Genomic DNA, 26,194 nt, shown 5'->3' on the forward strand with positions numbered 1-26,194 from the left:
AAGACTGACCAGTGAAATGGTTTCTAATGGGGCTTTTTTTGTCTGTGTATGATGGTTATTTTACCACACTTAAGATAACCAAAAGAAGAGGACCAAGACAGGTACAACTTTAATACTTCTATAGTTACATTATAGAATTCAACAGGATGATTAATAGATACCCAGTTTCATGGCTTCTGTGTTTCAGAACATTCAGTTGAAGTCTGGATCTTGAATTATTTTGTAAAATGACAGTCACATGATGTAGAATTAAATAATGAAATCTTTAAAGACAATGAGAAGTAACACAAAGAACAGAGGCCTAGTAAGCATAAATTTTCACTTTGTGGACTTCTTTGTCCTCACATTCCCTCTGTTTGTTGTAGTAATAAAAAGTATTGTCCCTTCTCTGAAGTTTCTTCACGTATCCTGTCTCTGGCCAACGATCTACCTACACATCAAAAACCAGAATACAAACATTGTCATGCCAATTTTATTTTATATAATATTTTATTCTCAAATAGTTGAAAGTATAACTCAGAGCAAAAAGTTAAAGTACAAAATTAAATTTTACAATACTTCATCTCTTAGAGAGAATTACTCACCCCAGTCTGCCTAAAAATCACTCTTCAGGGTCTGAGTCTGCTTCAATAAAAGGAGAGAGCTGGAGAAATTTCCTTCCAGTTATTCTCTGGTTCTTTGTTTTATTTTAATACTTTTCACTGTCTAACAAAACTAATTTTGGTTCAGGTTTGTAGACACATAAAACTTACCATAGAAACTTGCTTCACTTGTTTATATTCAATTTCATCCCGATATCCTGCTTGTTGAAATCTGTACAGATTTTCTATCTCTTCTGACCATTTTTTGGCATGACTTATTGATTTTGGTTTCATGTCAGAACTAGCCATGCTATAAAGGTTTTATTACCGATTAATTCTGAAAGATGTTAAAACAAAATTAGTAGATGACATAATAGTGACAATTTGAAAGTCCCTTTAAGAATGAACAAGACTAACACTTAAAAAGAATTGAGTTGAGAATCCCACAGACAACAGTATGGTGATTGCCAGAAATAAAGGGGGGTTGGGGGAGGTAGAAGAGGGTAAAGGGGAGATACATGGTGATGGAAGGAGACTTGACTTTGGGTGTTGAAGCATAATGTAATAGACAGATGATATCTTATAGAATTGTACACTTGAAACCTGTATAATTTATTAACCAATGTTACCCTAATAAGTTCAGTAAAAAATTTAAAAATATATATTAAATTTTAAACATTTAATTTCAAGATAGAAAAGGATTCATGCTCTATTTTGGAAATAAAATAAACCCTGAAAGATATTTAGAGAACTCTTTATTTCCTCATCAAATAAAATTGGATTCAGAGTTATAGAGTGGTGTCCTAAAGATTGGATAAAATGGGGGGATTCAGCCAGTTCACACCAGTTCAGCAGAACTGATACCTAGTTTTTTGTTGAGTTTGGCAAACCGGTTGTTAAAATGGCACTTGTCATCAGGGTTCTCCCTAAGGTGGGCGCCTGTGCAGCCACTCAACGTGGAAATCACAAATTTACATTCCTTACTTTTTTTTAACATTCATCTGTGCAACAGCATATTCTAAGCACTCATACTAATGTTCATTCCATCCACAGGTGAAAAAGATTGCAAATGAGGACACTAATCAAGAAGCAATATGGAAATACCTTATATAATAGTTTGGTTTTTTTCAGGTATTATTTAATATTTTTTCACTAATATTTTAAAACTCTTTCTTATAACATAATCTAGTTTTGTGTACCTCCTTTATTGTTCTTATTTAAGTATTAAATGCATGAAATAATAAACTACCTTTCAGTATATCATTTTTTTATACTTGGAATGGTCATTAGGGCAGAGAACCAGTTATTAAATTATTTAAATCCCACCACTGGCTGGATGGTAGTTTCTGGTGTTCTAGGCAACAGTTCACACATTTTTGAAATCACACATTTTTAACTGCTCAGTAGTAGATTGTCAAAATATCCCACCACCATTCCATTTGATTATATGTTTCTAAAAAGATAATGTAAAACTAGTCTTATCCCTCTCTTCTTTTTCTTCTTGCTGGAAAGCAATGCTCTTCTTTTCCTTTTCTTAACTTCTTAGAGGCATCCTGTAGTTCACTTACTCAGGTCCCTGAGTCCTGGCTCCTATAATAGCCCCATGCCAGAAGACACAGTAACACACAGTCCATGAAAGCTATATAACTGTCATAATATTGAAATCATTGATTTTTTTTCTTTTTTTTTTATTCAGTGAGAGGAGGAAAGGCACAGACAGACTCCCACATGCACCCTGACTAGGATCCACCCAGTAAGCTCACTAAGGGGTGATGCTCTGCCCATATGGGACCTTTGCTTTGTTGCAACTGGAGCCATTTTTTTTTAAAGAGGCCATGGAGCCATCCTCAGTGCCCCGGGCCAACTCACTCCAATTGAGCCATGCCTGCAGGAAGGGAAGAGAGAGAGAGAGAGAAGGGGAAGGGGGAGGGGCACGAGTGGAAAAGCAGATGATCCCTTTCCTGTGTGCCCTGACCAGGAATCAAACCCAGGACTGGGCCGACGCTCTACAATTGAGCCAACATTCCAGGGCTGGGATCATAATCTTTGAAATTCAACTCTAGTTCATGTAATTGTCTATTCACCAAAGTTGTGTAGCCAGTTTTTCAAAGACATAATCCTGCACTGTTTTCTCATTTCCACTTCTTTTCAATTACCAATATATATTGGTTATTGATTGAAATAAAGGTCACCATGATCCCTTAAATCCCTTCTTTATTAAAATATTTTTATGGGTTGGAATACATTAAAATTAGACCTCATAAAGTAGATACTATAAATGAATTCATACTTAAATTTTTTTCAATTATAATGACAAATATTATGTTGAAAAGGTCAAGAAATATTGTGAAGTACAAAAAAGAAAAGGCAAAATAATCATCACACAATTAGAAATACCCATCCTTAATACCTGGTAAATGTTATGCCAAACATATGAGTTGAAAGAATAAATTTCAAAAATTTTGTTTAAAAAAGTCTTACAATAAATGCTTTTATAAGTTTTGATACATTTGGCTTTACCTGAATTTATGGGGATTGGGAGATAAAAATGGAAATAAAATGGACAGAATTGCTAAGTTTCAGATAAATGTTTCTTTGATATAAAAGATGTAGCCTAAAATCCTTCAATGGTTAATAAAAGATATAATAAGGATTGAGTCATTTGTTTGAGCTCCAAGTATAAATCATATACACAAATACTGATTCACTATTATCTATCAACCTTATGCCTCTTCCTACTGCCTCTAGATTTTTTTAAAAAGATTATATTTATTCATTTGAGAGAGGAGAGAGAGAAGGGGGAAGAGAGAGGGAGAGAGAGAGAGAGAGAGAGAGAGAGAGAGAGAGAGAGAGGAGACACAAGGGGGGAGGAGCAGGAAGCATCAACTCCCATATGTGCCCTGACCGGGTAAGCCCAGGGTTTTGAACCGGCAACCTCAGCATTTCCAGGTCGACGCTTTATCCACTGCACCACCACAGATCAGGCCTGCCTCTAGATTTTTATTTTGTTACATTGCTTAACATTCTAAAGTTATTAGGACTTGGATCTAGGTTTAAATGAATTGAAATAAGGTCAGCTAAGTCACACCGTTTTTACTCTGATCAAGGTAACAAGAACCTAAGTGGGTACATCATTAATATTATTTTTTGAATTATTTTGCAATGTGCATACTGACATAAATTTTGACTAGATAAAAAAAATTAAGGTATTGGTGATATTTGACATTTTAAAAATGTTAACACTTACTTATTAATTTAGTTCAGGCTCATGTTGCATTTTAAGGCAATACATTGTTATGTTACTGTATAAGTTTATTTAGAATTTGGAATACCTGACAAAACAATAGATAAACTATAATTCTGTGAAACCCTAGTCCAGGGATCCCCAAACTTTTTACAGAGGGGTCCAGTTCACTGTCCCTCAGACCGTTGGAAGGCCAGACTATAAAAAAACTATGAACAAATTTTTATGCACACTGCACATATCTTATTTTAAAGTAAAAAAACAAAACGGGAACAAATACAATATTTAAAATAACAAGTAAATTTAAATCAACAAACTGACCAGTATTTCAATGGGAACTATGGGCCTGCTTTTGGCTAATGAGATGGTTAATGTGCTCCTCTCACTGACCACCAATGAAAGAGGTGCCCCTTCTGGAAGTGCAGCGGGGCCGGATAAATGGCCTCAGGGGGCCGCATGCGGCCTGCGGGCCGGGCCTTAGTTTGGGGACCCCTGCCCTAGTCCTTTAATTCTATTCATTTTTTTTTTTTTTTTTAATAAATTTTTATTAATGGTAATGGGATGACATTAATAAATCAGGGTACATATATTCAAAGAAAACATGTCTAGGTTATTTTGTCATCTAATTATGTTGCAAACCCCTCGCCCAAAGTCAGATTGTCCTCCGTCACCCTCTATCTAGTTCTCTGTGCCCCTCCCCCTCCCTCTCTCCCTCCCTCCCTCCCATGTCCTCCCTCCCCCCCCACCCTTGGTAACCACCACACTCTTGTCCATGTCTCTTCGTCTCATTTTTATGTTCCACCAATGTATGGAATCATGTAGTTCTTGTTTTTTTCTGATTTGCTTATTTCACTCCTTATAATGTTATCAAGATCCCACCATTTTGCTGTAAATGATCTGATGTCATCATTTCTTATGGCTGAGTAGTATTCCATAGTGTATATGTGCCACATCTTCTTTATCCAGTCTTCTATTGAAGGGCTTTTTGGTTGTTTCCATGTCTTGGCCACTGTGAACAGTGCTGCAATGAACATGGGGCTACATGTGTCTTCACGTATCAATGTTTCTGAGGTTTTGGGGTATATACCCAGTAGAGGGATTGCTGGGTCATAAGGTAGTTCTATTTGCAGTTTTTTGAGGAACCACCATACTTTCCTCCATAATGGTTGTACTACTTTACAGTCCCACCAACAGTGAATGAGGGTTCCTTTTTCTCCACAGCCTCTCCAACATTTGCTATTACCCGTCTTGTTGATAATAGCTAATCTAACAGGAGTGAGGTGGTATCTCATTGTAGTTTTGATTTGCATTTCTCTAATAACTAATGAAGCTGAGCATCTTTTCATATATCTGTTGGCCATTTGTATCTCTTCCTGGGAGAAGTGTCTGTTCATGTCCTCTTCCCATTTTTTTATTGGATTGTTTGTTTGTTTGTTGTTGAGTTTTATGAGTTCTTTGTAAATTTTGGATATTAGGCCCTTATCTGAGCTGTCGTTTGAAAATATCAGTTCCCATATAGTTGGCTGTCTGTTTATTTTGATATCAGTTTCTCTTGCTGAGCAAAAACTTTTAATTCTGATGTAGTCCCATTCATTTATCTTTGCCTTCACTTCTCTTGCCATTGGAGTCAAGTTCATAAAATGTTCTTTAAAACCCAAGTCCATGATTTTAGTACCTATGTCTTCTTCTATGTACTTTATTGTTTCAGGTCTTATATTTAGGTCTTTGATCCATTTTGAATTAATTTTAGTACACGGGGACAGGCTGTAGTCGAGTTTCATTCTTTTGCATGTGGCTTTCCAGTTTTCCCAACACCATTTGTTGAAGAGGCTTTCTTTTCTCCATTGTGTGTTGTTGGCCCCTTTATCAAAGATTATTTGACCATATATATGTGGTTTTATTTCTGGGCTTTCTATTCTGTTCCATTGGTCTGAGTGTCTATTTTTTTGCCAATACCATGCTGTTTTGATTATCGTGGCCCTATAATATAGTTTAAAGTCAGGTATTGTAATGCCCCCAGCTTCATTCTTTTTCCTTAGGATTGCTTTGGCTATTCGGGGTTTTTTATAGTTCCATATAAATCTGATGATTTTTTGTTCCATTTCTTTAAAAAATCTCATAGGGATTTTGATGGGAATTGCATTAAATTTGTATATTGCTTTGGGTAATATGGCCATTTTGATTATATTTATTCTTCCTATCCAAGAACAAGGAATATTTTTCCATCTCATTGTATCTTTTTCGATTTCCCTTAACAATGCTTTGTAATTTTCATTATATAGGTCCTTTACGTTCTTTGTTATGTTTATTCCTAGGTATTTTATTTTTTTTGTTGCAATCGTGAAGGGGATTATTTTTTTGAGTTCGTTTTCTAATATTTCATTGTTGGCATATAGAAAGGCTATGGACTTTTGTATGTTAATTTTGTATCCTGCGACCTTACTATATTGGTTTATTGTTTCTAATAATCTTTTTGTGGAGTCCTTCGGGTTTTCGATGTATAGGATCATATCATCAGCAAAAAGTGATAGCTTTACTTCTTCTTTTCCGATATGGATGCCTTTTATTTCTTTGTCTTGTCTGATTGCTCTGGCCAGAACTTCTAGCACCACGTTGAATAAGAGTGGAGAGAGTGGACAACCCTGTCTTGTTCCTGATTTAAGGTTAATTCTATTCATTTGAATGGGAAGTTTACTGCTTCATCGCTGTAGGACATGCGAGATAGAAAAGAACAACAGCTGCGTGGGATGCATATATGATTATATAAATGCATCTTCTATAAGAAAAAGCACTAAAAACAAGAAAGGAAAAAAGGTACTAATTTATTATGTTAAATACATTTTCAAAACTAGTCATGTTTTTATATTAATTTAAGGCTGTATTACTTATAGTTCCCTTATGACTGAAGCATATTTTCTAAAAGTAGTGGTACAATTTTCATTTTTGTTTCACTAAAGTTACTTTTGCTTTATCCATATTCATTCAAAAAGCATTTTCTTGAAGGCTATCTGTGTAATCGTTTGTCACTTTCAAACAAAACAAACATGTCAACTATACATATAAAAATGACTTGTGCAGCCACTGTGGAAGACAGTATGAACATTCCTCAAAAAATTAAATATAGAACTGCCTTTGACCCAGCTATCCCACTCTTAGAAATATATCCTAAGAACACCACATCACTGATTCAAAAGAAATGCCCCCCCCCATGTTTATGGCAGCATTGTTTACAATAGCCAAGATCTGGAAACAGCCCAAGTGTCCATCAGTGGATGAGTGGATTAAAAACCTGTGGTACATATACACAATAGAATACTGGGAAGCTGTGAAAAAGAAGGAAATCTTACCTTTTGCATTGGCATGGATGGACCTGGAGATCATTATGCTAAGTGAAATTAGGCAGGCAAAGAAAGACAAATATCATATGATCTCACTTATATGTGGAATCTAATGAACGAAGTGAACTAAGGAACACACTAGAAGCAGAGGCAGGATCATAGGGAGCAGAGGGACAGCTGTCAGAGGGGAGGAGGATGAAGGGATGGGATCAGAGAAGGTGAAGGGATTAGTGAAATTATATATATGTAACAGAGATACAGATAACAGGACAGCAAATCCCAAAGGGAAGGGGGTGAGGGAATTAGGGGGAGGGGGGTAATGGAGGACAAGAGGTTGAGGGTGAGGGAGTTATATTGAGTGGGACACTTGAATCCATGTTAACACAATAAATTAAAATTAATAAAATTTTTTTTTTTGCATTTTTCTGAAGCTGGAAACGGGGAGACAGTCAGACAGACTCCCGCATGCGCCCGACTGGGATCCACCTGGCACACCTACCAGGGGGCGACGCTCTGCCCATCCGGGGCGTCGCTCTGTCGCAACCAGAGCCACTCTAGAGCCTGGGGCAGAGGCCAAGGAGCCATCCCCAGCGCCCGGGCCATCTTTTTGCTCCAATGGAGCCTCGGCTGCGGGAGGGGAAGAGAGAGACAGAGAGGAAGGAGAGGGGGAGGGGTGGAGAAGCAGATGGGCGCCTCTCCTGTGTGCCCTGGCTGGGAATCGAACCCAGGACTTCCACACGCCAGGCCGACGCTCCACCACTGAGCCAACCGGCCAGGGCCAAAAATAATTTTTAAAATTATACATATTTATGTAATGGGTGAAAGGGCGGTCAAAAGTAAAAAGAAAAATAAATAAATATGTGCATTACTGAGCAACACCAGAAAAAATAGTTATCACATTTTTATATAGTTGTCCCCTCTTATCCATGGGGGATTCTTTGCAGACCCCCAGTGGCTGCCTGAAGCTAGAGAGTACCAAACCCTATAAATACTGTTTTTTCCTTTACATAGATATGTATGATAAACTTTAACTTCTAAATTAGGCATAGTAAGAGATTAACAATAACTAATAATTAAACAATTATAACAATATAATCAAAGTTATGTGAATGTGAGATCTCTCTCTCTCTCTGATTATAAATCTGATCATCGAGATGACTACTAAGTGACTGAGGGGCAGAGAGTGTCTACAGTATGGAGACCCTGGACAAATGGATGATCTACATGCTGGCTAGGACAGAGCTGGCAGGTGAGAGATTTTATCACGCTGCTCAGATTGGCATACAATTTAAAACTTATGAATTGCTTGTTCTGGAATTTTAAGTTTAATATTTTCAGACCATGGTTGACTGCAGGTAACTGAAACCATGGAAAGTGGAGCTGCAGATGAGGAGGGACTACTGTAATTATTTTGTGTCTGTGTGTTATCAGTTCAGGTACTCTAAAATCTATTATGTTTCCTTATGAAACATAAGGAAAGAAGGAGCAAGAGTTGCAGGAAAAGCTTGAGCACCAGGACACACACCTGACAGCTATGAATGGAAAAAGAGATGGAAGTAGAATTGGGTGGGAGTAGATTCTGACTGCAGGGCAGCTAATAAAGTCTTGGTCAGGCCCCTGGGGAAATCCAGCACAAAGAACTCCTGTGGAGGACTCTTGCTTTAGGAAGAGATGGTCAGGCCTAGTACCACCACTATTTCCAATCACTTACTGGGAGCTACTGGTGGAGAGCTCGACCTCAGCTCAAACGCTGCCTTAGATTGCAAAGGTAGGGAAATAGTCAGATAACTGCAGGGAACAGCAGGTTCTTTCTTGTAGGGAGAGATGAGAAGTACATCTTCATGTCTGCTCCAGCCTGCTTACTAAAATGCTGAATTCTTCCAAGCCACTGATAAAGTCATAATCTATATATTTGTATTTTCAGCATTTACTATAGTGCCTGGAACTCTGTAACTGCTCAACAAATGCTTGGTGAAATGACATTTTTAAATGCAGTTTGGCGAGTTAGGCATTATAGATGCAAAATGCATAGAAATATATTACTTATTTGATTATATAAATCTTACAAAAATATAAATGACACTGTTAGGTAACAAATCCTGGGTGACACACAAAAAGAAATTATTGCTACAGAATGGGCCCTGAGGCAATTCTAAAGATTTGGCAAATTCCATATTCCCAAAGACATTTGGATAGTAGATTTTTATTATAGCTCCATGGAAATTAACTTATGTGTTTGGCCCAAGCTAGAATAACTAGTGAGATTGAGAATAATAGACAAAATGTTCAGGTGCTCTGAGTGTACCGTGAAGTATACCTTTGCAATTGCACTATACATTGTGTAACTCTGATTTATTAGTTCTGATGTGACCCTTGCTTACTCAAACATAATGTGCAACCATGTGTCCACAGGTAAATCTCATTTGAGGGCACTATAAGCTTATACCTCCATCTATCATTAAGCAATATTGCAATTTCTCTATTCTGAACTCTAACTAGGCTGACTTCCTTATGTTTATTTAGATAAAGCGTATTTTATTTACTAAGTAAATTGCTGTATGGCTCCTTTCAGCAATTGAAGCCTATTAGTAATATTTTCATTTCTTTTATTAATTTTAATTTATTGTGTTAACATGGATTCAAGTTTCCAACACATTACAACATCCATACTCCCCAACCACATGCCCTCATTACAACCCCCTTTACCCCCTCCCCATAATTCCCTCCTCCCTTCCCTTTGGATTCTCTGTCCTGTTATCTGTATCTCTGTGTTAGGTATTTATAATTTCACTAATTCCTTCCCCTTCTCTGATCCCATCCCCTCATCCTCTTTACCACTGAAAGCTGTCCTTCTGCTCCCTGTGACCCTGCCTCTGCCTCTATTCCATTCTTCAGTTTACCTTGTTCATTATATTCCACATAAAAGTGAGATCATAAGATATTTGTCTTTGTCTGCCTGGCTTACTCCACTTAGCAAAATAATCTAGTTAATTGGAGACAAGAGATCTTGGAGTATGTTAATCATGGGGAGACAGTGGCCTGCATTACTTGAATGCATGTATGCAGGATTCTTGGAGGAATGCCTCCAAGAACCAGATGTCCTTAATGATTGATAAGCTCTGAGACTCTGACTCTTCTTGTGTCCTTGTTCATGAAAAGAAACAGTAGACGTGCAGGGTTGAGGACAGAAAGGATGGGAAAAAAGCTTGTGTAACTTTCTAGTTTTAACTGCTGAGCTATGGCTTTTGGAACTCAATAAATATGCAGTGGCACTGTTTCTCGGGGCTGATTCTGTGTAAGAGTTTCAGCCCTCTGCCCGGTTATTTAATCTGGTGTGTCTTTTGCCTTGTGAGTCCAAACTGTGAATAAATTCGTAACACCCAACATGGGGCACAATCCCATGAACAGGGGCTCAAAGAGGTCAGAGGTTGCCATCTCAGGACCATCAGACTGAAGGGTGTATAAGACTGTTCTGTAGGTAAGTGAATCCTTAGGAGGCAGAGTAGTGGGGAATTCTCACGCCAGTTCCTCAATGAAGACCCCAAAATACATTAAACTACTGCAAACATTATTAGAGGGTTCTGGTGTAACTGTAAAAAGTAAAAGTATTAAGTTATTAATTAAAAATATAAGAAAACATTGTTACTGGTTTCAGCCACAAGAAAAGGCTGCTTTAAGTTTAAAAACCTGAAACCAAGTAATGAGAGTTTTACAGCATGATCATCAACAAGGAGACTATTCCTCTTTCTGTTTGGTCTCTTTGTAATTTAATTTCTTTTGCTTCACAGCCATTCCAGTCTGATTCTGAATCCTCATGGCCTCCAACTTGTCAGGTAAAGTCTGATATTGACATAGGTTGAGCAGTAACTTTAAAAAGAGAGATACTTGGCCTTACCAGATGGTGGCGCAGTGGATAGAGCGTCGGACTGGGATGCGGAAGGACCCAAGTTCGAGACCTCGAGGTCGCCAGCTTAAGCATAGGCTCATCTGGTGTGAGCAAAAAGCTCACCAGCTTGGACCCAAGGTCGCTGACTCGAGCAAGGGATTACTTGGTTTGCTGAAGGCCCACGGTCAAGGCACATATGAGAAAGCAATCAATGAACAAGGTGTTGCAACAAAAAACTGATGATTGATGCTTCTCATCTCTTTCCGTTCTTGTCTGTCTGTCCCTGTCTATCCCTCTCTCTGACTCTCGCTCTGTCTCTGAAATAAATAAATAAATAAATTTTTTTTTAAAAAAGGAGAGATACTTGAAGCACTACATCAGTTGGTACAAACTCAATTAGAATGAGGACATATAGAAGAATCATGAAGTCCTTAGAATTCTCCAGTCTTTGTAATAATAAAAAAATACTGATTTTCTTTAGTGTTTTGGCTACGATCCTCTATCATTTTGTTTCTTTCTTATTCTTTGCCTGGACACTGAGGCAGGGGATATGTGTTGGATCTGACAATAGAAAATATCACAGCAGCTGCCAAGAAAATTTTCTTGGGGAAATTTTATTTAGTCCCATCCTTCCATCCCTCTGTCAGAGGACTAGAGTCAGACAGACATCTTTCTAGTCTGATTGTACTCTGAAATCCTGGGTTTCTCTCTGGTTTGTCTGAATTGTCTGAATCTAGTTTCTGTTTAGTTTTTGTTTGATGTTGTCTAAAATGTGTTTTTAAAGGCCTGAATTAAGTTCTTGCATGCAAAAAATGGAAATGCCAGCTCTTATATTGAAAAAATAGTTTCACTCCTATATTTTTTATTTAAAAATTAGAAATTGTAATGAGCACTCATTCAAATTTAAATTGAATAGAATATAGATCTTTAAGACTTGCTAATTTGGTTAATACATTGTAAGGTATATTCAAAGTTAGAAGTCCAGTAATAATTCAAGGATTAAGATTAATTAAAGTTATATGTTATACTTGTGTTTCTGTGCTGAAAATTGTCTTGTTTGTGTGTAAAGATATGCTCAGATCTGTAAAACAAAGGAATTAAGTAAAATTAAGTCATTTCAAGAATTTGTCTCAAGCTGCTTCAGGCAGTTGGCTGCTTGTCAGGCCACATCTTGAAAAAGTCCCCAAGGAAGGTGGGAATTTGGCCCCTCTGATGACCTAAAATAGACTTAACAATTCAAAAGACTTTTAGAAATAGAAGCTAATGCACCTGTTATTGCTAAGCAACATTAGTTTTCTTCCTGGCCCACTATGCAGTGGTCACTAAGCTGCACAGCTTAGGAGAGAGTCCCTAACAAAGCTCTAAGTTTTCTTTTTACAATAGGAAGATAAATAAGGGAATTTGGCTTCTGATGAAGAAAAACATTTATCTTGTAAATAATTAGAGGAGCAACTTTTTAAATTACAGTCTAAACTTTCTAACAGAGGTTTTTATACTCAATATGACTAAATCCCTGTTGAAATTCTTAAAGCGTTAAAAACGGCTTGCTTCCAGTATAGAACTAACTGTCCTTATATGCAGGAACTGCTGTCCTCCTTCACAGACTCTGGATGTTTTATCTGAAAAAATTTAGAAATGTTAGCTCAAATTGTTCTTTCAAAAGCGGAATAGTTACAATTTATGACTTAGTAGGAGTACCAGCTCATATTCAAGCTAATCGGAATGCTAATGCTAACCCTTTTGTTAATATTACACAAGATGAACTTTTTAGACAGGGACAGTTTGCTAATTTACAACAGCAATGTAGGCAAAATATAGGGGTGAGGATTTGCTTTTATCTTCACAGATATGGAAAACCGGTAGGTACTTTCCAGAAGATTGAAGCCTCGGCATAAGTCATCAGAAAAAGAAATAAAGAGACTAAGCCTAGAGCCAAAGGTTATTAAAGAAATAAACATGAAGGCAACTACAGCACAAAAAGCTAAACTGCCTCTTAGGGGCGACTAAACAAACTTACCCAGGAGGCAAAAAATGTTTTAATTAGGACTAAGACTTCAAAAACATCCTTGACTCTGTTTCTAGCAATGTTAGCTGTTGTGTCTATAACAATAAGCAGAACTAACTATTCTTACTAAGTTTATATTACTTCCACAAGGAATGTTGAATATCCCATTATGTCAATATTATGTGAATTAACCTTTAGAAAAAATTCATCATAAATATCCTCAATCTTTGATAATCCATTATATAGATAACATATTAATAGCTTATAATACTGAACTTTCAGTCATCCTTAAAGATACGTTTGAAACCTTGAATCAATATAGTTTAATCATAGCTGAAGACAAAATTCAAACATCTTGTCCTTTTACATATTTAGGGAATATAATTGAAAATCAAAGAATTATTCCTCAAAAGGTCAATTTACAAACTGACTTTAAACACCTTAAATAACTTTAAAAAATTATTGGGTGATAGTAATTGTTTGAGACCCTCTCTAGAAATTCCTACTTATACACTAATTTATTTAATATTCTTCAAGGAGATTCTGATTTAAACAGTCCTCAACAATTAACAGAAATGGCAAAACAAGAGTTATTACTTATTGAAAAAATTATGCATACTGCTTATTTAGATCATTGATACACATCAACCTATTCAATTAATTATTTTTCCCTCAGAACATTCTCCTTCTGGCATCATATGGCAAGAAAACAAGATATTAGAATGGCAATTTCTGCCACATAAGACTCAAAAGAAATTATATACTTACTTAGAGAAAATCTGTACTTTAATTACTAAAAGTAGACTTAGGATAAGACAACTAACTGGAAATGATCTGAATAAATTATTGTACCTTTGACATGTAATCAGATTTCAGACAACTGGAAGTTAAATATTGATTGGCAAATTGCATTGGCTGATTATTTTGGTATTGTAAATAATCAGTATCCTACAGATAAAAGAATTCAATTTCTAAAGAGAACACAATGGATTTTGCCAACTAAAGTATCAGCTCAGCCAATTCAAAAGGCTTCTACTTTTTATACTATGCAAATAAATTAGGTATCACTGGATATACTGGACCAGTGACCAAAGTAATAAAGACTCCATATACATCAGCTCAAAAGGCAGAGTTATCTGCTGTATTACTACTTCTTAATGATTTTTCTTTCCTATTAACATTGTTACTGATTCACAATATGTAGAACATACAGTTAAACTTATAGAAACTGTTTACATTTCAAATGATGGTTCTGAATTATACAAATTGTTTCAAGAGTTACAACTTTTATTGTGGGAACAAAATTCACCTATCTATATAACTCATTCATTCTCATACAGCTTTACCAGGACCTATGTCTACTGCAAATAATAAAATTGATCAATTACTCATTGGATTAATGGAAATAGCTACTAAATTTCATGCAGAGACTCATACAAATAAAAAAGGTTTAATGCAAAAATTTAAAATAACCAGGCAAGAAGCTCAAAATATTGTTAGAAAATGTCTTCAGTGCAGTGTCATAAACGCTCCTCCATTACCAGAAGGAATGAATCCTAGAGGACAACACAGTAATGACCTGTGGCAAATAGATGTTACTTATATTTCTTCTTTTAGAAAACTATCTTATGTACACTGTTCTATTGATACTTATTCTTCCTTTTGATAGGCCACACTTTTGCCTGGAGAAAAGGTTGATTGTGTCATTCAACATTTTATTGAAGCTTATAATGTTATAGGCATTCTTAAAGCAATTAAAACTGGCAATGGTCCTGCCTATACTTCTGCTAAATTTCAACAATTCTTAGCATTTTGGAATATTAAACATACTACTAGAATTCCATATAGTCCACAAGGACAACTGATTATCGAACGCAGTAATCGCACTCTAAAAAATATGTTACTTAAACAAAAGGGGGGAGAAGGAAGGAGATTATCCCCTAGAATTATACTTCCCTTGGGAAAATGTTAAAAATATTTGTTAAATCATGGAAACTTAACTATGGAAATTTTAGATTTACAAAAGTATATTGATGCTACTTTTAAAGATCAGTTGAAATTGATAGAGAAAATTTACTAACTGCTATTTCTGATAGAATCAGTAACTTGTATCCTCTAAAACAATTTAAGACTTTTGGAGGAACTGTAGGAGGCATTGTACTGATCATTTGTTTTATATTTTCTTTATTATATATAGAGGAAGAGACATTCAAAGCAAAATAGCAGCATTCAGCTCTAGAAATTAGAAAGGAAATGTATTATAAGTTTTTTTGTTGTTGTTGTTGTTTGTTTTTGTTTTTTTGTATTTTTCTGAAGGTAGAATGGGGAGGCAGTCAGACTACCGCATACGCCCTGACCAGGATCCAACCAGTACACCCACCAGGGGGTGATGCTCTGCCCATCCAGCGCATTGCTCTGTTGCAACCAGAGCCATCCCAGTGCCCAAGGCAGAGGCCACAGAGCCATCCGCAGTGCCTGGGCCAACCCTGCTCCAATGGAGCCTTGGCTGCTGGAGGGGAAGAGAGAGAGACAGAGAGGAAGGAGAGGGGGAGGGGTGGAGAAGCAGATGGGTGCTCCTCCTGTGTGCCCTGGCCAGGAATCGAACCCGGGACTCCTAAACACCAGGCCGACACTCTACCACTGAGCCAACCGGCCAGGGCCTGTATTATAAGTTTTTAAAAAGGTAGAAACATCAGCTGCTAAAACTAAGTATTTTGGAAGGGATGTTGCTCTTCCCTCACTCATATAACTATAACTAACCCTGTTTGGCCCCTAAGATGGCTGGTTAGTCAATGACAGGTAAGATTCCTAAAGGCAGGAACAGCCTAAGACAGGCACAGTCGAAGAGGGCCATCAGGAGAAGGCTTAAGAACTAACAAAGGTGAGGCTCAAACCCTCACCCTGGAGAATACAGGAGACTGCTCTCCTGAAGTAGTGGTCATCATCCACTGTCCAGGCCACCTAAAGAGGAGGACTTTGTGGAAACTCTAGAAAAACCAAGCAGCTGATGATACTACCAATAAGGTAGCCCTAAAACCAGTAGGGTATTTAGGAAATTTTAGTATCTATACTAGAATCCTTATTGCCAAAGGTATTTTTGCAACCAACTAGAAAAATATTTAACCAGCAAGAAAGGGACGAGTAAGTAGAAGTAGTTAGAAAAGGCAGTGTAGGCTAAATAAAAAAGAAAAAAGGAGGATATGTAGGAGACAACTCTGCACCAATATAAACGGCAGTTAACTGCAGAGCAAGGGTTAAATGGAGACAAGAGCTCTTGGAGTGTGTTGGCCATCGAGACACTGGCCTGCATTACTTGAATGCATGTATGCAGGATTCTGGGAGGAATGCCTGCAGGAACCAGATGTCCTTTGTGATTGCTAAGCTCTGAGACTCTGACTCTTCTTGTGTTTGGTTCATGAAAAGAAACAGTAGACGTGCAGGGTTGGGATGGAATGGGTGGGAAAAAGGGCTTGTGTAACTTTCTAGTTTTAACTGCTGAGCTATGGCTTTTGGAACTCAATAAATATGCAGTGGCGCTGTTTCTCAAGGCTGATTCCATGTCAGAGTTTCAGCCCTCTGCCCAGTTATTTAAATCTGGTGTGTTTTTTGCCTCACGAGTCCGAACTGTGAATAAATTTGTAACAAATCTCCAAGTTTATCCATGCCATGGCAAAAGGTAAGATTTCCTTCTTTTTCATGGCCCCATAGTATTCCATTGTGTATATGTACCACAGCTTTTTAATCCACTCGACCACTGGTGGACACTTGGGCTGTTTCCAGATCTTGACTATTGTAAACAATGCTGCAATAAACATGAGGGTGCATATCTTCTTTTGCATAAGTGTTTTGTGATTCTTATGATATATTTCTAAGAGTGGGATAGCTGGGTCAAAAGGCAGTTCCATTTTTCATTTTTTGAGGAAATGCTGCACTGTGTCTTTTGTTTGTTTGGTTTTGTTGTGTTTTATTTGTGTTTTTTCAAAGTGAGATGTGGGTGGTGGCTGACAGACAGACTCCTGCATGCGCCTGACCGGGATCCACCTGGCATGCCCACCAGGGGGTGATGCTCTGCCCATCTGGGGCATTGCTCCATTGCAACCGGAGCCATTCTAGCACCTGAGGTGGAGGCCATGGAGTCATCCTCACCACCCAGGCCAACTTTGCTCCCATGGAACCTTGACTGCTGGAGGGGAAGAGAGGGAAAAAAAAGAGGGGTGGAGAAGCAGATGGGTGCTTCTCCTGTGTGACCTGGCTGGGAATTGAACCTAGGACTTCCACACGCCGGGCCAATGCTCTATTGCTGAGCCAACCGGCCAGGGCTCCTACTGTTTTCCATAGTGGCTGCACAATTCTGCATTCCACCCAGTAGTGCAGGAGGGTTCCCTTTTCTCCACACTCTTGCCAGCACTTATTGTATGTTGATTTGTTAATAAGCACCATTTTGACAGGTGTGAGATGGTATCTCATTGTGGTTTTAATTTGCATTTCTCTGATGATTAGTGATGTTGAATATTTTTTCATATGCCTATTGCTCATCTATATGTCTTTTTTGGAAAAGTGTCTATTCAGTTCCTTTGCCCATTTTTAATTAGATTATTTACCTTTCCGGTGTTGAGTTTTAGTTCTTTATAAATTTTGGTTATTAACCCCTTAGCAGATGTGTTGGTGAATATATTGTCTCATTGTGTGGATTGTCTTTTTATTTTGTTCATGGTGTCTTTTGCTATGCAAAAGGTTTTTAGTTTGATATACTCTCATTTGTTTATTTTGTCCTTTTTTTCACTTGTCCATGGAGATATATTGGCAAAAATATTTCTACGAGGGATATCGGAGAGTTTACTGCCTGTGTGTTCTTCCAAAATGTTTATGGTTTTGTGATTTATTTATTGATTTTTTTTAGAGAGAGAGGAGTGAGAGAGAGAGACAGAGAGAGAGAGAAGGGGGAGGAGCAGGAAGCATCAACTCCCATATGTGCCTTGACCAGGCAAGCCCAAGGTTTCGAACCGGCGACCTCAGTGTTCCAGGTCGACGCTTTATCCCACTGTGCCACCACAGGTTTTGTGATTTACATTTAAGTCTTTTATCCATTTTGAGTTTATTTTTCTGCATAATGTAAGTTGTTGGTCTAGTTTCATTTTTTTTGCATGTACCTGTCCAATTTTCCCAACACCATTTATTAAAGAGACTGTATTTACTCCATTGTATACTCTTATCTTCTTTGTCAAATATTAATTGACCATAAAGACATGTGTTTATTTCTGGGTTCTCTGTTCTGTCCCATTGATCTGTATGCTTGTTCTTATGCCAGTACCAAGCTGTTTTGATTACAATGGCCTTGTAGTATATATAACTTGTTATCAGGAAATGTGATACCTTTCACTTTATTCTTCATTTTCAAGATTGCTGAGGCTATTCGGGTTCTTTTTTGAATCCATATAAATTTTTGAAATAGTTGTTCTATATACCATTGGTATTATAATAGGAATTGCACTGAATTTATAGATTGGTTTGGGTAGTATAAAATTTTAATGATGTTTATTTTTCTTATCCATAAACACGGTATATGCTTCCACTTGTTTGTATTTTTCTTAATTTCTATTTTCAATGTCTTATAATTCTCTGAGAATAAGGTCTTTTACCTCCTTGGTTAAATTTATTCCTAGGTACTTTGTATTTTTTGTTGCAATAGTGAAGGGGATTGTTTCCTTAATTTCTCTTTCTGACAGTTTACTATTGGTGTATAAAAATGCCACTGATTTCTGAACATTAATTTTATATCCTGCTACCTTGCCAAATTCATTTATCAAGTTTAGTAGGTTTTTTTACTGAAATTTTAAGTTTTCTATGTACAGTATCATGTCATCAGCAAATAATGATAGTTTTACTTCTTTTTTTCTAATTTGGATGCATTTTATTTCTTCTTGTCCGGTTGTTGTAGCTAGGACTTCCAGAACTATACTGCTCACAAAAATTAGGGGATATTTCAAAATGAATATAAAGCAATAAAAAATTTAATTTTTTTTTATTAAACAAGAACATCAGAAAAGCAAAGGACAAGTCAGAGAAATTGTTCAATTACGTAAATGAGATGCAAAACTAACTTTTATATCATTGGTGAAAATGCACTATACAAAGAGCTAAAAGTAGTGGAATATCTGCACGTTCCTTGATCCCCTAATTTTTGTGAACAGTGTATATTGAATAAAAGTGGTGAAAGGAGGAACCCCTACCTTGTTCCTGATCTCAAGGGGATTGCTTTTAATTTTTGCCCATTGAGTATGACGTTGGCTGTTGGTTTGTCATAGATGGCTTTCTTTATGTTGAGGTATATTCCTTGTATTCCCATTTTGCTGAGAGTTTTGATCATAAAAGTGTGCTGGATTTTCTCAAATGCTTTTTCTGCATCTATTGATATAATCATGTGATTTTTATCCTTCCTTTTGTTTATGTGTTGAATCATATTGATTGGTTTGTGAATATTATACCAGCCTTGTCTCACTAGAATAAATCCCATTTGATCATGATGTATAATTTTTTGATGTATTGCTAGATCCAATTTGCTAATATTTTCTTGAGAATTTTAGCATCTATGTTCATCAGGGTTATTGGCCTATATATAGTTTTCTTTCTTTGTAGTGTCTTTACCTGGTTTTGAAATGAGGACAACACTTGACTCATATAAGGAGCTTGGAAGTCTTCCCTACTTTTGAATTTTTTAAAATAGCTTAAGGATAGGTGTTAGTTCTTTGAATGTTTGATAAAATTCACCTGTGAAGCTATCTGGTCCAGGATTTTTCTTTGCTGGGAGTTTTGTGATAACTGCTTCAATTTCATTTGTTGTAATCGGTAGGTTTAGACTTTCTGATTCTTCCTTATTGAATTTTGAAAGATTATGTTTCTAGGAATTTATTCATTTCGCCTAGTTGTCCTATTTTTTGGCACATAGATCTTCATAGTATTTTCTTACAATCCTTTGTATTTCTGCAATGTCAGTTGTTACTTCTCCACATTCATTTCTAATTTTATTTGAGTCCTATCTCTTTTTTTCTTCATGAGTCTGGTTAAAGATTCATCAATCTTGTTTACCTTTTCAAAAAACCAGCCCTTGGTTTCATTGATCTTTTGTATTTATTTTTTAGTCTCTATGACATTTATTTCTGCTCTCATCTTTATTATTTCCTTCTTTCTACTTCCTTTGGGCTTTATTCGTTGTTGTTTTTTTTCTAGTTCTTTTAGGTGCAGGGTTAAATTGTTTATTTGAGTTTTTTCTTGCTTCTTAAGGTATGCCTGTAATACTATGAACTTCCTTCTCAGGACTGCTTCCGCTGTGTCCCATAGATTTTGACAACCTCTGTATTTTTTGTTTATTTATTTTTTGACAGAGACAGAGAGAGACAGATAGGAACAGGCAAACAGGAAGGAAATGACAATAATATTTTCAATATGGTGGTTATGCAGATGATGGCAACAGTGGGACTGACTGCCCACTCGGAGACCTATCATGGCTGCATTCTAAGAAGAAAGTTCTGGAATAACGAAGGACAGGGGAATGAAACTGCAATGCCTCATTGCTTTGCTGACCCTCTATGATTTGAGGTGACTAAGACCTTAATGGAAGTAAGGGGCAATTTTTTCCATAAAGAATGAGTAATATGCCATTAATTCTCACAGATCTGGCCACCTGGGTAAAAGTTAACTTCCAATGACAGTAATTTCTGGACACAGTGACAAGGGACTCCTTAAAACTTGGTGAGTGATAGGAAGAGGAGATAAAGAACAGAGGTTAAAATCAGGATAGAGATTTGAACCTTAGTAAAAGTCATATGATGGGCTAGAAAAGTCAGAAAATGCCTGAAGGAGGTGAGTTTGAACCTAGTTCTTAAAGACATAAAAAAAGTGGGTGGGCGTTGGTAGAGGGCATTATGAGAAAAAGAAGTTGCAGAAATAGAAGAGGGCTTACCATGTTCTAGTTATAGTAAGGAGGCCTTTGCAAAAAAAGATTGGTAAATTACTTATTTATTTACATATTTATATCTTGCCTTTTCCAAAAAGGATTTTTGGTGGATTATTGGAATATTAGGTTGGGATCAACTTGTATAGGACCTTGCATTACCTAATAGAATTTCTTTATTATTTCATGAAGAATGAAGAGTGTCAATCACAAAGTGTTCTATAAATTTCCAACTTTTAGCAAAGGGTAGAATGATTGCTTATGAAGATAGTGTATATATAATTAAAAGCAGAAGCCCTAAGATTAACTTCTAGGGAGCAACTTTACTAAGGATGAACATCTTTTCAGCCTATATCACAATAAGGTAAATGTATTTGTGTGCACCTATAGCACAACTGTTTCCATTTATGCTGCAATTTGTAAGAGTTATAAATAACTGCATATAAAGGTAATGGTTGGAGGGTATTATGCTAAGTGAAATAAGTCAGATAGAAAAAGACAAAAACCATATGATTTCACTTATATGTGGAATCTAAAAAGCAAAACAAACAAACAAAATAAAAACAGACTCATAGATACAGAGAACAGACTGATGGTTGCCAGAGGGGAGGGGGATTAGGAGACTGGGAGAAAAAGGGGAAGGGATTAAGAAGTACAAATTGGTAGTTACAAAACAGTGATGGATATGTAAAGTACACCATAGGGAATATAGTCAATAATATTGTAATAACTATGCACAGTGCCAAGTGGGTACCTGAAATATGGGGGGACCACTGTATACCTAAACTTATAAAAATAATATTGACTATAAACTATAATTGAAAAATAAAATTTAAATAAAAGTCAAGGCTGGAGAGAGTGAGTATAAGTGGACTACAGACCAACAGCATATTGTAAAACATCTGGGTCTATTTGCAGGGCATCTAAGTGGGGCAAAGGGATCTCAGGGACCTATATCAAGGGCCAACCAAGAAAACACACCTTCATAAACCAACCTTATATTCCATTGTCCTTAACCAACTGATACTCCCTAAATATGCATATTTTGTGCCTTGGAAGCAAACAATTGGCATGGATGTGGTAATCTCGTATTGTTTTTCAAAAGCTCAAACTCGGAGAGTATACATGAAGAGATCAATTATAAAACCATTGACCTGTCCATGTAAGAATAACTGAAGGTGAAAATGGGAAATAGAAAAAAACAAATACAAGATATATCATGAACAGCTGACAGGATCTGGCAACTGATTTGATGTGGAGAGAAAAGCTACATTTACTACAAGAGCATAAAATCGTAGGAAAATGGCCTGAGATTGGAATGCTGCCCTGACACAAGTCTTTGGCGCAGACTTCGGAAGGCCAAGTCCTGCGGGGCAGACTGCTGCCCCAGCAAGCACTGGTAAGATTGTTTAAAGAAAGCTTCTGAACCTTGTAGCCATTTCCTGCACACCTGCAAGGTTTTAGTTAATCATCATTCTCGGTTCCTGAGCCTGTGCTCTGCTAACTTGCTTACTGATTAAAGAAACAAATAAATACAATGAGGCTGCAGAGATCTGGGCTCTCAGTCCAAGAGTCTGGGAGTCTCTTGTACCCATCTTTTCTCTATGTTGTGTCTTGTGTGTTTTTTCTTAAGTCCTGCAGCACCTTCCTTTCATGCATACCTATTGCAGAGCTGGTTTCTACAGAAAATAGTTGAACAACTAGGGAAATGCTGATTTTCTCAGGAGAAATATACAGTACCTCTTCTAGACATATCAGGCATTTCAAAACTTTGTTTTCCTGAAATGGCTAAAGGGAGCATGAACACATTTTACCATAATAGGAACCCTAGTGGCTACTACAACTATATCATGTAGTGGTGGTGCAAATTACCTTTTTTGTCTCCTCTCTTATATTTTCTACTTATTAAAAACACAGAATGAAATTTAGATTAGGAAAGAGCAACTTACAATTACTTGATTAAATGTCTCAGTGATTCTGGAAAATTTAGTGGTAGTACTATTTCTGCTTATAACATTCAACACTTTGAAATTTAGTGGTTTCTCTGCTGACAGTCATGGCCCAAAATAATTGATATAAAGTACATTTGATCTCTACAATACTATTGTATCTGCAGAAACAGGAAATGGGAATGCCTGAATTTCTAGTTTGCAAAAATCAAATTTTACTAAACAGTATTAGGGTGTATGGCTATTTAAAAAAATATTGCCAACACCAAATCCATGACAGTCTCAAATTCTAATCTAATCTAACATAAGACTTTGATGTTGCCAGCCACCTCAATCTTCTTTCTATGCAAAAATCCTTTCTACCTCCTTTTTGCTCTGACAAGTGCTTTTTAGTGGTATTAAAACCCCAAGAGCATTAGTGTCCCTAATCTTCTGTTTCTTGCCCCATTTTATATTTTTTCTGTTCCTAGACACAGCCTGTTAACTAGCATGTAAGCTTGGTCAAGTCAATTAACATACCTGGGCCTCAGTTTCACCAACGGTGAAAAGGACTCATTGGGAAGTCTCTAAAGTCCTCACACTTTCCAAAGGTTTTGGGTGTTCAGTTGAGAAACAAAATTAGTTCCCCAAACAGGCTGTGGTAGTCCACAGTACAGACGTGCCAATCTGCATTTGTGCAGCACAAAGCCACTCCGTTCCCATCCGTACAAATGACTAATTTGCCTTCTCCAGTCCCTCACTATTTTTCTGCCAGGAATCACCAGTGTCTGATTCAGTGTCTGTGAGATAAAATCTGCCTAGAGAAGGCTGAGATGGAAGAGGCATTCAAAAAACTGGGGACCGATAACTAGGCCACGGGAGGAGCTCTGAAAGGAGGCCCCAGAATCGCGGCCCCAGAAGCCAAAGGGGGCGAGGGGCAGCTGGGAAGCTACTGGAGAATCAGAATCTAAAACTCAGAAACCAAATAAAGACTCTCTCTAAAGATGAGGAAGGTAATTTCAACACAGAAGCAAGCAGGACAACCCCTGAACCGCGGAGGAGCAGAGAAGCACAAGGAATGGGACAGGCAGGGACAGTCCCTTTGGCGACGCGTCCACCCATCCCGCCTCCGGGGTTCTCCGTGGTTACCCTTGCTCGGCCAGCCCCGCCTGGAGCTCTGCTCTCTGGCTAGCGCAGAAGTGCTTGTGTTCCCCACTCGGGATCCGTGGGCTAGGCAGAGAGAGGCCTGCTATGGTGGCCTCGGAGACCCTTGTGTCTCCTAGCAACCTCCTGAAGCGTTCGGCTCAGTCAAGCCCCGCCCCCACAGACCCATCAGCGCGCTGGGGCTGAGGGTGGGGCGGAGCTTCGGCCCCGGGAAGAGGTTAATTACAACTTAATTCCCGTGTGGGGGGAGCCTTGGAAGGGTTCATCCTCGAGGAGAGGTGGAGAGTGAGAAGTGTTATTTGCTGCATCTTCAGACCCAGACAGAATTTCCTAAAATAGTGGAGAGAACAGAGACTATTGGCTATTCTGGTCCCAGAGAGCAAATACCTCCCATTTTTCTTAACTCCCTTCTCATTTTGTTGGGATTAAATGAACCAATTCAAAGGATAATGCCTGACAATTAGTGTACAATAAGAAACAGCTACAGCTTTTTTACTGACATTACCTTCAATATATATATATAATATATATAATAAGCATTAAATAAATATATATTAGAGAGAAAGGGAGAAAGAGAGGAACATCAATCTGTTCCTGTATGTACCTTGACTGGGGATCGAACTGGCAACCTCTGTGCTTCCGGGCTGATGTTCTAGCCAACTGAGCTATCCAGCCAGGATTATTTAAAATAATCTGTTTACTAGCGTGCGGAGGACCCGGGTTCGATTCCCAGCCAGGGCACACAGGAGAAACGCCCATTTGCTTCTCCACCCCTCCGCCGCGCTTTCCTCTCTGTCTCTCTCTTCCCCTCCCGCAGCCAAGGCTCCATTGGAGCAAAAATGGCCCGGGCGCTGGGGATGGCTCTATGGCCTCTGCCTCAGGCGCTAGAGTGGCTCTGGTCGCAACATGGCGACGCCCAGGATGGGCAGAGCACCGCCCCCTGGTGGGCAGAGCGTCGCCCCATGGTGGGCGTGCCGGGTGGATCCCGGTCGGGAGCATGCGGGAGTCTGTCTGACTGTCTCTCCCTGTTTCCAGCTTCAGAAAAATGCAAAAAAATAAAAATAAATAAAAAATAAAATAATCTGTTTACTTACATCTTCCAAATTTATTTCCTCAAATTTCCAGATGTGTCTCTGAAACTAGACTTTTATATCCCACATCTACTTGGTTGTACAAAACAACTCTCTCCAAACGCCCCCACACCCAAACCTGCTCCTTCCACAGTTCTTCCCTTTCAGTAGATGGCTCCCAGAATTCAGTCTTTCTCTTACCCTTCATATCCATCCATCAGCAAAACCTGTTGGCTTTACTGCTGCCACCCAAGTCCAAGCTACCGTTTATCCCTTCTGGTTACTGCAGTGACCCTCAGCAGTTCTTTCTTGATCTCCACAGTCTATTCTCAATACAACAAGCAGTGAGCTTTGTTTCAATATAAATTAGATTAGGTCAATCCTCTGCTCACAAACCTGCAACAGCTCTCCACCTCACAGAGTAAAAACCGGAGTCTTTACAAGGCCAGCACAGCCCTACACGGTTGGCACACACCCCCTTCTTCCTCACTCTTGCTCTGGAACCCTGGATCACTCCTCTCCAACCACACTGGCCTCCTGGCTGTGCTTAGAGTAGTTCCCACATTGGGGCCTTATTCATAGCTGTTTCCTCCAACTGAAATGGTCTTCCTCCTGTTAATCCTTTGGCTATCTTCCTCATCTTCAAGTATTTGTTAATATCTCAACGTGCCCCTCCCTATCTCTCTTTAGCCCTCTTCCATCTTGCTTTCTATCTTCATTACCATATTCTAGTATTTCTTTTTTCTATAGCACTTGTCATCTAATATACTATTTAAATTGCTTGTTTTCTAATTTTATTATTTTCTGCTAAAATGTAATTCCATAAAGACAGAGCTCTTATTAATACAACTACTGGAATTGTGCTTAACACATAGTAAGTGCTAAAGCAATACAAATTGAACGAGTATGTTTCACCACCAATGCCATTATGACACTTTGGAAGCGGTATATCATGGTGGCTGGGAGCATGGTGTCTAAGGCATGACTTTAGATATGAATCTGGGTTCTAATATTAACAACATAACCA

At 37.9% G+C, this 26,194-nt stretch overlaps 1 protein-coding gene across 1 annotated transcript; it reads right to left on the minus strand.

The window, feature by feature from the left end:
* Positions 1-223: 223 nt before the first annotated feature.
* On the minus strand, positions 224-24,161 carry MEIG1 (meiosis/spermiogenesis associated 1). The gene is made up of 3 exons (XM_066233111.1): positions 24,083-24,161; positions 753-918; positions 224-430 (listed from the first exon to the last, which is right to left on the minus strand). Exons 2-3 carry the CDS (start codon positions 888-890, stop codon positions 302-304), a joined length of 267 nt encoding a protein of 88 aa, XP_066089208.1. The 5' UTR covers positions 891-918; positions 24,083-24,161; the 3' UTR covers positions 224-301.
* Positions 24,162-26,194: the final 2,033 nt, after the last annotated feature.

Source organism: Saccopteryx bilineata, chromosome 5 (genome assembly GCF_036850765.1).
Source record: "Saccopteryx bilineata isolate mSacBil1 chromosome 5, mSacBil1_pri_phased_curated, whole genome shotgun sequence".
NCBI classification, from domain to species: Eukaryota; Metazoa; Chordata; class Mammalia; order Chiroptera; family Emballonuridae; genus Saccopteryx; species Saccopteryx bilineata.

Coding starts and splice junctions, on each gene's coding strand:
- MEIG1 (XM_066233111.1), bottom strand. CDS start 890: ATGGCTAGTTCTGACATGAAACCAAAATCAATAAGTCATGCCAAAAAA. Junction 431..752: donor AAGTGAAGCAAGTTTCTATG/GTAAGTTTTATG, acceptor TTTGATGTGTAG/GTAGATCGTTGGCCAGAGAC.